Source organism: Kryptolebias marmoratus, linkage group LG13 (assembly GCF_001649575.2).
Source record: "Kryptolebias marmoratus isolate JLee-2015 linkage group LG13, ASM164957v2, whole genome shotgun sequence".
Classification (NCBI taxonomy): domain Eukaryota; kingdom Metazoa; phylum Chordata; class Actinopteri; order Cyprinodontiformes; family Rivulidae; genus Kryptolebias; species Kryptolebias marmoratus.
Window position 1 is genome coordinate 10,025,172 of NC_051442.1, and position 10,847 is coordinate 10,036,018.

The 10,847-nt window shown below is 35.4% G+C and overlaps 4 protein-coding genes across 4 annotated transcripts; 2 read left to right on the top strand and 2 right to left on the bottom strand.

The window, feature by feature from the left end:
* On the top strand, nucleotides 1-1,628 carry LOC108248473 (cytochrome c oxidase assembly factor 4 homolog, mitochondrial). The gene is made up of 2 exons (XM_017437270.3): nucleotides 1-130; nucleotides 893-1,628. The coding sequence occupies exon 2, from the start codon at nucleotides 919-921 to the stop codon at nucleotides 1,147-1,149; it is 231 nt and encodes a 76-aa protein (XP_017292759.1). The 5' UTR covers nucleotides 1-130; nucleotides 893-918; the 3' UTR covers nucleotides 1,150-1,628.
* A 1,098-nt stretch (nucleotides 1,629-2,726) lies between these two features.
* or108-1 (odorant receptor, family D, subfamily 108, member 1) lies at nucleotides 2,727-3,865 on the top strand. Its single transcript, XM_017437269.2, has one exon. The coding sequence runs from the start codon at nucleotides 2,771-2,773 to the stop codon at nucleotides 3,758-3,760; it is 990 nt and encodes a 329-aa protein (XP_017292758.1). The 5' UTR covers nucleotides 2,727-2,770; the 3' UTR covers nucleotides 3,761-3,865.
* Nucleotides 3,866-6,248: 2,383 nt separating this feature from the next.
* Nucleotides 6,249-7,324, bottom strand: LOC108248478 (olfactory receptor 1500-like). Its single transcript, XM_017437274.3, has one exon. It carries the CDS (start codon nucleotides 7,224-7,226, stop codon nucleotides 6,249-6,251), a length of 978 nt encoding a protein of 325 aa, XP_017292763.1. The 5' UTR covers nucleotides 7,227-7,324.
* A 941-nt stretch (nucleotides 7,325-8,265) lies between these two features.
* LOC108248477 (olfactory receptor 1361-like) lies at nucleotides 8,266-9,358 on the bottom strand. The gene has a single exon (XM_017437273.3). The coding sequence runs from the start codon at nucleotides 9,257-9,259 to the stop codon at nucleotides 8,276-8,278; it is 984 nt and encodes a 327-aa protein (XP_017292762.1). The 5' UTR covers nucleotides 9,260-9,358; the 3' UTR covers nucleotides 8,266-8,275.
* Between the last annotated feature and the right edge of the window lie 1,489 nt (nucleotides 9,359-10,847).

Below are 10,847 nucleotides of genomic sequence, written 5' to 3' on the forward strand. Positions count from 1 at the left end.
CGGAACTATTTTACGGTAACACTGTCGTCCGTCGTTCAAACCTGTCCTTCGACTGTTAAGAAAAGAGTTTTTCTCGTTATGTCAACCTGTCGGTCCTCGACAGAGAGACTCGTCCGAAAACCATAAACAGGTAAAAGAAAGATAAAATTTGATGGTAATTATATTTTTTTTTCAACATGCTGCTAACGTTTGTGGCGTTATGTAATAAAAACGTAGTAGTTTCTGAATAAAAAACAGCTTGATGACCAAGGTAACGCAACTCTGAAGATCGTACGTTGGTAAAAGTGTCATACAACTTTGGTTTTAAAACTAAACAAGATTTATATACTAAGAAGCATCTAATAAACCGTCAACGTTATTGTCAGACTTGTGCTTATTTTTAATTGTTGGAAAATTTAGCTGCATGTTGACACTTTGACCACTTTGTGGTTCAATATCATTGGAAAATATTTGCATCTAAATACAGGAATAATGTTCGACACTGTCAGGGTTTACATTCACATGTGAACACAATGTTTACGTTCCCTGACCATGGGACTCATACTTAATGGTATTAAATTTTATTTTCAAGCTCAAAATCAAACAATGAACGAGAAAAGAGTTAAGAATCTTCTAATTTTAGTGTCATTTTGACATTGTGTTTTTATGAAAACCATTGTGGTGATGGTTTTATTTCTGTTCAGGACTGTGTAACTGGGTTTTGAAAGGAACTAAATAAATAAGGCTTATTATTATCTCAGTTTGTACATTTACATGTACTGTTACATTTAATCACGGCTTACCGAGATAAAATTAAAAGTTGTATCCATTGACATGTCACTGCTAAGATGTGTGAGCAGCATTTATTTGCTTTTAAAACTGAACTATCAACTGCTATTTTTTTATTTCACAGCATCAGTCAGCGCCGTATGCAGGAGGATGTCGTTCCCTTCACCCCATGAACGCAAACTGAAAGAAGATGTCGACGAGGATGACCCTGTTGATAAGATGATATCCCGTACTGGCTGTGCCGAGCTGCATTACGCTGTGCAGGAGTGCATGGCTGAACACCAGGACTGGAGAGCCTGCCAGAAGCAAGTCCAGGATTTTAAAGACTGTATGATAAAGTTTCAAAATGCTCAGAAAGAACAGCGAGAGAAGCAAAAGTAAAGCTCCTCTTTATATGTGACCAGTTGAACTCTCAGATACACACACACACACTCACACACACACACACACACAGGGATGTGTTTAAGACCAGACTGTAGCCAACTTCATGATTTGCATGAATTGAACTTTCTTTCTTGAACATTCTTAAACATTTTTCCTGACAATTTGGAAGGATCCCTTCATTTTACAGATGTTTCACAGAAACACAAACACGTCAGTGTGTAGTCAAATAACATCTCAGCCAAACTCTGTTTGTTGTTAGAAAAATAAATACTGCATCGAATATTTATTTGACTTCTGAATTTTGGGCGATCACATTGCTTTTAATCCTGTGCAACAAATACAATGAATTTTGAGAAGTATTTTCCTCTATGAAATTAAACTGCTTTGTTTCTTTTATAAATCTACTTTCAGAGGTCTGTGAGATTTAATATGAAGAAACTGTGACAATAAAGAACCTGTACATTAAAGCTTTCATAACTCGGCTCCTTTGTGACACTACTGCATAGCCTCACATGTATCAAAAGCCAGTTCTATTTAACTGAAGTCACCAAATCAGTAAATGACTAACAATAATAAAACTTAAAATGGGCAGAAGCCTCGGAGGATCACAGTAATGAACCATATCAAAGCACTGTAATTTACACTTATAGAATTTTTATTGCAAAGATTCAGAACCTACAATTTTTAAAAACTAATGGCAGACAGCGAAGAATCAAACTAGCTGTCTGGCAAATATTTCATGCTTGGTAAGCTTAATTTTCAAAATGAATAGGCGCTGAAGAGATTAATGTTTAAACATCATTATGTGTGTTTGTTGCAACCTCTGGTGATAACAGAAACTTGTGGTTAGAGCAGTTGTCCTCCAATGAGAGAGTTGGAGGTTCAATTGTGGATTTGGGTGGTCGCATTGCTTTTAATTCTGTGCAACAAATACAAAGGATGTTGAGCAGTATTTAACCTGGCAGCAGTCACACGTCGAAGTATCCCAGGGCAGGACACTGAACCCCTCGTTGTCTGTGATGTGTGCCCCATCGGTGGGTGAATGGAGTTTAAAGCACTGATTAGACTCTAAAGAATTTACTTTTACGGAATAATGTACAAAGGGTGCTGTAACACAATAACACACTTCAGATCCAGAAATTATCTGAACAACTCTCCTACTTTTTTGGAGGTGGATTGCTCAAGTTCGTGTTAATAAAATTATCCTACAAGTTGCTTAGATCTACTAGATCAGCATTCAGATTGTAATAATTAGATGTTTGGTTGGTGCCCAAGAAAAGTTAGGTAAAGTTTCTCTCAGTGGACCAAATTAGTGGAAATAACAAGGCATTTCAGAATGACTTTATTATCTGCTGTTGGGCTTATCCCGTGGGATAAGCTGCAAAATATATTTTTGTGGTTGTCTGCTTTGGAAGAAGCATCAGAGAGAGTTTCTGCTAAACACGGAGCACAAGGTGAGCCAATTCACTACACTTCAGTACAGTGCATGATTTAAACTGTCTGTGAAAGTTATAGTTGTATTTCTAATAGAGTTCTAACACCTATTGTTTTTTTTTTCCAGCCTGGAGCAGTTATAAAGCAGAGGACCACCTTCCAGCAGAAGCTGTGGAGATCAGTTATGTCTTTTCTCAGGACTCTGATAAACAGTTCGCTCATCATTCACCCTCCAGGCTTCTACATCACTGGATTTGAGTCCTTTCCATTTATATTTGTGTACTTCATCTTCCTGGCAGTTGTTTACATGTTCACGGTGCTGTTCAACTGTCTGCTCATCTTTACAGTTGCTGTTACTCGTTGTTTACACACTCCAAAGTTTTTGGCTGTCGTCAACCTGGCAGTGATTGATTTAATTCTTAGCACATGCATTATTCCCAGCATGATAAAGACCTTTCTCATAAAGGATAACTTCATTCCATTCAACCTGTGTTTGGTACAAATGTATATATATTATGCGTTGGCAGGACTGGAGTCCTTTGCACTCACTATTCTTGCTTACGACCGTTTGATTGCCATCTGTTTCCCTTTACGGCAAAACTCAATCAACACAGTGTTTAACATGTGCTGCATCGTCGGCATCTCTTGGTGTTTTAATCTGGGAATGAGTGCATATTCAACAAGTATAATGACATGGCTGTCTTTTTGCAAATCTGTCCGAGTGTTCAGTTATTTTTGTGACTACGCTCCTGTGTTTCGACTTGCCTGTAACGACTACTCATTGCAGTGGACTGCAGCTTCTTTGTCCACTGTGATGCTCCTTGTAGGGCCCTTAATTTTCATTCTCCTCTCTTACATCAGCATCCTGGTGACCGTGTTCAAGATGAAATCTTTGGACCGTCGGGTAAAAGCTTTGGTTACCTGCGTGGAGCACATTATTGTTGTTGCTATATTTTACATCCCTCTTATTGTTATTTTCACAGTTGGGTTTTATTCAGGGGTGGTTGAGCCAGACCAGCGGGTCCTGAGCTTGTCACTGGCCTCCTGCATCCCACCTTTTGTTAATCCCATCGTATATTCTCTGAAAACCAAAGAGATCAAAATCCGAGTGATGGCCCTGTTCAGAAACAACAAACATGTCAGCAAAATGCAGATCAATCCTTGGAGACTTTAGATAAGAGTGACTACCTAGAAGTGTGGTAATCAATCACCTGTAATACATGTGGGTTTTAATAACTGACCACCAGGTTGGTTGAAGTATCACAACATTAAAAACAGTACTGAGCTGGAAACCACAGATCATCTGGGGAGAGATCTGTGTTGCTAGATCTAAACTAAATTTTAGATTTTTCATATTATTCAATCTGAAACAAAACCAGACTGTTATTGCTTTAACAGTTTGCTGTCTTCTTCTTTTTCTTTCAGCTGTTCCCTTTTCAGGGGTCTCCACAGCGAGTCATCCTCCTCCATCTAACTCTGTCTTCTGTGTCCTCCTGGGGCGGTCACAGCAAACTTTAACGGTTGCTGTGGTGGACTTTTATCTGCTAATTAAAGCACTACTACCGTAAACTGTTCATTGCCCTAAGTTGAAATGATGTAGCTCATCTTCTACCATCTTTCAAAAAGAACTGTACCTTTTCTCTGCTTTTGGCCCATTTTCATTACCTGTCAGGACACATAAGAACCCAGGATGAAATTTATTTAACATTGTTGATGATGATGATGAGGTACATGATGATCTTTGTCTTGTGGAATAAAGAAAGATAAGGATGTCTACAATAAAATTGTATTGTTTTGAGTTCTAACAAAACATCAGAAAAACTTTAGATACTTTAGAACTTTAGATAAAATTTTAAATACTTTTTCTATCTTACAGCCAGATTTTAGCACTTTGAGTCGCCTCGTGCTGAAAAGTGCTATATAAATAAATGTACCTACCTACCTACGTAGACAGCTCTGACTTTTAAATAGCACATAATTTGTTTGATTTAATTAATAATGTTAGTCCCAAGTGCAAGACTGAGGAATATATATTTTTTTCTCTTCATGAAAGACAGGTATTTTTGAAATACTGAAATATTTAACATAGAAAGTGTTGACTAGGTAACAAAAGTAAAATATTTTGTTCTTATAATGTAAACAAACAAAAAAAAAAACTTGTTTGGATTTTTTTTCTTGACATAATTTACAAAAGTGTAGAGTTTTGCTCCACAAAGGATACATCTCCATCTATCTATCTATCTATCTATCTATCTATCTATCTATCTATCTATCTATCTATCTATCTATCTATCTATCTATAAATCTTAGAATATTGTTAGAGCAGTAACAAAGTGTAGTTGAATCATTTTTAGTAGAATAGGCAGTGGAAGGAATGATAGTGTGATGAAAGCCTGTCCTCTAGTGGTTTAATGTATTCAATGCATCAGGCCAACTGTCTGAAAAAGTGACATCAACAGCGTAAACGGATTTTATTAGATATCCTATCTTTTTTTGTTAAAAGCAGGTTTCATGAATGTAAACAAATATATGGAACTGACTATTTTTTCTGCACATTCTATGAAGCTATATATATATATATATATATATATATATATATATATATATATAAAATACTGTCAAATCTAAAATGCTATATCCTATCTCTGTTCATGAAACCAGATAATAAAAGTGTCAGGATGAGTTATTTAATGTAAATATTCTGGTTACATCCTGTTCTTTTAACATCACAAATTACAAAGACAGACTGCATGTCTGAAAACACTGATGAAGATGCTTGAGTAGTATTTAAATGGGAACTGCAACTGGATACAAAATTTGTTTTATGGGTTGACATAACTAACAAAGTTGTTTCCCTTTGAAGCCCAAATGTGTTTTGCAGAGTTCAGAAAGGTTTACAGTTTGATGACAGAAATTACTGTGAGCAGGTGTTTGAATAGATTTTGTCTGCAAGAGGAACTCTAATTTCTCTTTCCGTCCAATTTTAATATCAGCACATTGTTGCACACAAATAATCTGTGTCAGATGATTCTGTTACTTGCAATAAACAAAAGTAGGACAGGGACAATAACTGATTTGTTAACAGAGTCCATTCTGTGAAATTTATTCTCTGCACAGTGGACAGAATCCCAAACAAATGACAGCAAACTGAAAATAATCCTGTGGGGTTATTTTGACCAGTGGTGTCCAATCATGGTCCTGGAGGGCCACAGTCCTGCATGTTTTAGATGTTTCCCTGCTTTGACACACCTGATTTGAATGACTCAGTGATTATTAGGTTTCTACAGAAATTAAAAATCTGCTGAGGAACAGGGAAACAACTAAAATATGCAGGATAGTGGCCCTCGAGGACCAGGATTGGGCACCACAAATATAAACTATCCCTCATCTTCTACATTCAGCTTCAACCAGGATATTTTCTTTTAATTTTCTCATATGCTTCTTACTGATTTCAAGTTAAAAAGTAGGTTCAATTTTGCAAGGCATCATAACTATATTCAAGTTGGTCGACACAGAATTGATTCTAAAATGAGAAATTTCTTGAACTTGATTAACTGGTAATAGGTCTACAACATATCTATTCTTATGCTAACAAAATACAACACGACATCTATATGAATAAGATAATTTACAATACAATTAATAACAGTACAGAGACTTCATCATTTTGTGACTGCACTGTTAAGTTTGTTTCTTTTCCAAAGCCTCTTAACAGCATGTATCATTTCTTCTGTTTTTAAAGAGTATATAATTGGATTAAGCATAGGTGGAACTGTGTGTGTTAAAGTGGAGTTTATGATCCGAGTATTTGGATGAATAAAGGATGTCAAAACAGCTACATTGGTGCCCACCAGTGGCAGAAAGAAAACAGCAATAAGAATCAGGTGAGAAGTACAAGTTTTCAGTGCTTTAAGTCGTTGATCTACTGATGTTGTCTTGCTTAGTGCAACAGAAATGCAAACATAAGTTAAAAATATCAGTACAAGAGGAAGACAAATTATTATAGTTAGGAGAACATTAGCCATTGTGTAACTATAAAAAATATCATTACAGGCCAGTTGATATATAGGTCCATGATCACAGTAAAAGCTTTGTATCACTAAAGATCCACAAAAAGAAAGACGGTTAAGAAAACTAACTGTGATTGCTACAAGACTTGTCAAAGAAATCCATAAAAACAGCAGCATAGCAACTATAGATTTATTTGTCACAATACTGTGGTACCTTAAAGGAAAGCAAATTGCTATAAATCTGTCATATGCCATTGTCACGAGTGTCCACGACTGCAAACACGGAAAGATAAAAACAAAGAACATGTAACTTAAACAAGCTTCATAGGCAATGTGTCTCCTGTCAAATAAAAATGTGTCCAGGAGTTTTGGGATGAGAGCAGTGCTCCCACACAAATCTGTGAAAGCCAAGTTGAACACAATTATGTATTTGGGAGTATGAAGAGTCCTCACAAGGTATATAACAGAAAGGAGAAAACTGTTTCCGAGGACAGTCAAGATGTAAACAAAACACAAGAAGACATAGTAATACCTAACATGAGGAATGTTGGAAAACCCACCGATGTAGAATTTTGCAGGACGAACAAATGTGGAATTAAATATGGTAGCACTTTTTCCTTCTGAATACATTATTATTATGTTTCTGACTTAATATATTGAAGCAAATCACAAATTCAACAAAATATCAAAAGGAAATGCAGCTGCTTGATTGAAGTGGCTGTAATCTAACTCACTCGAGAGAATAGCAAGTGTGCACTGCTCTCAAGTGAACAGCACTGTGTTGTTCTTTACATTTATACGTTCCTGCATGGTCATGCATTGGATGTTGACATGAGTCACTGTCTAATTGGTTTATGTCAACAATAGTATGATGCAACTTAAGTAGATTAGAGCTTTTACATAGCCACAAGGGAAGAGAGTCCTGAACTGTTGACCTTGTTCTTGGTTTAAAGCACAGCACTTTGATATCAAAACGGTATAACAGTATATGATACTCATCAAAGATGCTTTATGTCATCTAATTATAAGTATAAACAGCAACATCAACAGATTAGGACATAGATAGGGTATGTGCACAGTGTATTTCTAAAATAAATCTAAAATTACCGTTGTGTCAAAGGCCACTAAGGTTTTGTTTTTTGAAATTAAATATATAGATATATTAAACCATGACATTTATTTTTAGTCTGTATAATATACATCCTAGACAATATAAACAAGTTATTGTCATGATTTATTCAGAAAATGTGTAATTAACTTTTAATCACAGCAATATATATATATATTTTTTATTGACCGTAAGCACACACAAATTTGTCTTTCACAAATTTTATTAGACACACGAGATTATCAGAACTCATTTCACAGATTATGTGAAAAAGAATATTAGTTTCTATTGCTGTTCACAAAATTAGTCAAATAAAATAATCAAGAAAGTGGAAAAAAAAATCAAATAAAGATTAATATTAACTTGTTTTTTTAAGTTAAATATTGCAAGCACAATTTTATGGGTTACACAGACATCTACTGCATATAAAATAAACTTAAACATTTATAAATTGAAGATTTCAGATCATTTTTTGTATACATTTTTATCACTTGGTTAACATCATACAGAAATGGGATTAGTATAAAATCATGACATGATAATGTTATGTTTATTGAATATATTCAAATATTCACATTGCTGAAGAGGTTTTCATTCTTATTTTGGATTTAAAGAAGTTTTTAAATATTTTTTTCATTGAAGCTTTGATTTCTTTTGTCTGCAGAACATAAATGATCGGGTTCAACATGGGAGGAAAGACTGAGGCTAAAGACAAGTTTATGATCCTGTTGTTTGGATGAATTTTTTCCATCAGTGTGAATGTAATCAACACTGGGGTGAAATAGACAACCACTAATGAGAGATGAGCTAAACATGTCTTAAAGGCCTTGACTCCTTGTTGTAATGTTGCCACTTTAACCAAAGTATAGCTTATATAAAGGTAACTTAACAGGATAAAAACCAGTGGAAGCCAAAAAATAATAACAGGGTAAAGGAAACTAACTACATCATTAGGAAAATTGTCATTGCATGCTAACCGGTAGATCTGGCCATGATCACAGAAATAGCTGTTTATTACCACAGATTTACAGAAGGAGAGTCTTGTAAGAAGACTGACTGAAATAAGAACGGCAATTATAACAAAGATCCAGAACGAGGCTATCAAGAAAAGCATAAACCTGCAGGTCACCTTCACTTGATAGTGCAGAGGGAAGATGATGGCCATCAGTCGGTCATAGGAAAGAACAACCAGATTAAAGGACTGCATTGAAAGGCAAGTGTAGCAGAAAAACAGGAATGTCAAACAGTCATTGTAAGGAATTACATTATGATTAAATAAAAAAATGTCAAGCACTTTTGGCACCAGTGCAGTGCTTCCTAACAGGTCCACAAATGCCAGGTTGAAAACAGCAACATACTTTGGAGTTCTTAGGTTATGATCCAGATATATTACAGCCATAACAGCCGTGTTTCCAAGCACTGAGACAATGTAGACAAAAAACAGAAAGACATAGTAATACTTCATGTTAGGCAAACCAATAAATCCCCTTATTATAAAATAAGCAGGACGAATAAACGTGATATTTTTCCCCAAAGCAGAGTTGAATAACTCCATTGTAAAATTATTTCAAGTTTTCAGAGTTTTAAAACACAGAGATTAATGTAGCAAACTGTTGTCCTCTGCGAGTCAGCCTCGTCTTGTTGTTGTAGAGATGAAGACAGCCTCTTCTTCTGATTTCATCTCTGTCAAGCTTTTAAATGATCAGACAGATATGGCAATGCTTCTCTCTTCTCCTCATGTCTAAAACAGAACATCACGGTCTTTTCCCCTGTGACAGTGTTCATCATCATCTGTTTCCAGTTCATCTAACTCGCTGCAATCATCTGATCCTCTTAGCACAAGTTGATATTGGACCTATAGCAGTTTTATAGGTATGCTCTTTTACTTCAGCAAGTCTATATTAGTTGTTTAAACCAATATTTTGGATGGATGAATAAAATGGGAAGAGACATTAAATAAAACTAAGTTCTATACATGTGAAGACAAAACAAATGATAGTTAATGGAGTCACTGATATTTTGAAGTGAGGTTCTATGGAATTGTTAAGAACAACTAATAGCTGTTTTAGATGTTTTTGGAGTTCAGGTTGGAGAAATTATTTGTCACTGACTGAATTCATGCGCTAATGCTTATTAAATGTAGTTGAAGTATAACAAACAGAATAAAAGAACCAGCGAGGAAGTGGAGAAGGTGACCAGGTTTTAAAGACAGGGGTAATCAGGGGAAGTGAGCACAGGTGAGTGATTACAATTAGGAACAGGTGAAGATGGGCGTGGCAAGAAGACAAGAGATAAACAGAGGAGAAATGAATGATGACAGAAAACAACAACACAAGGAAAATAAATAAATAACAAAATAAAATGAAACTCAAACAGAAGCATAAATCAGAAACAAGAAACCATACAGGGGTGGAAATTAAAAATGTTTTACCAGCCAGTCAAATATTTTACCAGCCACTATTTTTTGTTGTGACAAAAAGTAATTTCATATGATGATGATGATGGAGGTGGGTGGAAGCAGTTGTGGTGCCCTACAAGCTGAAAAACACCTCTTTCTGGGCACTGCATGGAAATAAATAGATTTTTCTTATTTTATTTTAAACCATTAAAAGATGCATATCTGTACATAAAAAATTCAGACAAGTGAAATTTATTTCTGTGGAGTGTTTTTGAAGTATTTTTTTTGGTGCTTTTGTAAGTTTTTGTATGTAAGTTGTAATGTTTTTCAGACACTTGTTGCTTTTAATGCATAGATCTATTTGTGCTACCCGCTTATATTTAACAGGTAGGATATTCTGATGAGGGAAGGGATTTTTGTGGTTTTGTTTTTGTCGGGGATATAAATTGTTCCAATGCTATGCTAAGCACAGATCGTCAGAACACCAGCCGTAGGCGTGAACGCACACTGACCGACGTCATGACGTCATTGATTTAGTTAAAAAAAAAACGTTGTTTAACTTCGGTTCTTCCCTCCACTACTCTAGGAAAACAGAAAATAAAATAGCTTCTCATCACAACACCTAATTGGTGTCAGACTACATGTAATCTGTAGTGGATGGAGTGCATCATATGGGTTTGCAGTGAACTGTTGTAATATTTTTATGCGGGTTTTCTCCGCCTGAAGTGGTATTTCGCTTTTATCT

Coding starts and splice junctions, on each gene's coding strand:
- LOC108248473 (XM_017437270.3), top strand. CDS start 919: ATGTCGTTCCCTTCACCCCATGAACGCAAACTGAAAGAAGATGTCGAC.
- or108-1 (XM_017437269.2), top strand. CDS start 2,771: ATGTCTTTTCTCAGGACTCTGATAAACAGTTCGCTCATCATTCACCCT.
- LOC108248478 (XM_017437274.3), bottom strand. CDS start 7,226: ATGTATTCAGAAGGAAAAAGTGCTACCATATTTAATTCCACATTTGTT.
- LOC108248477 (XM_017437273.3), bottom strand. CDS start 9,259: ATGGAGTTATTCAACTCTGCTTTGGGGAAAAATATCACGTTTATTCGT.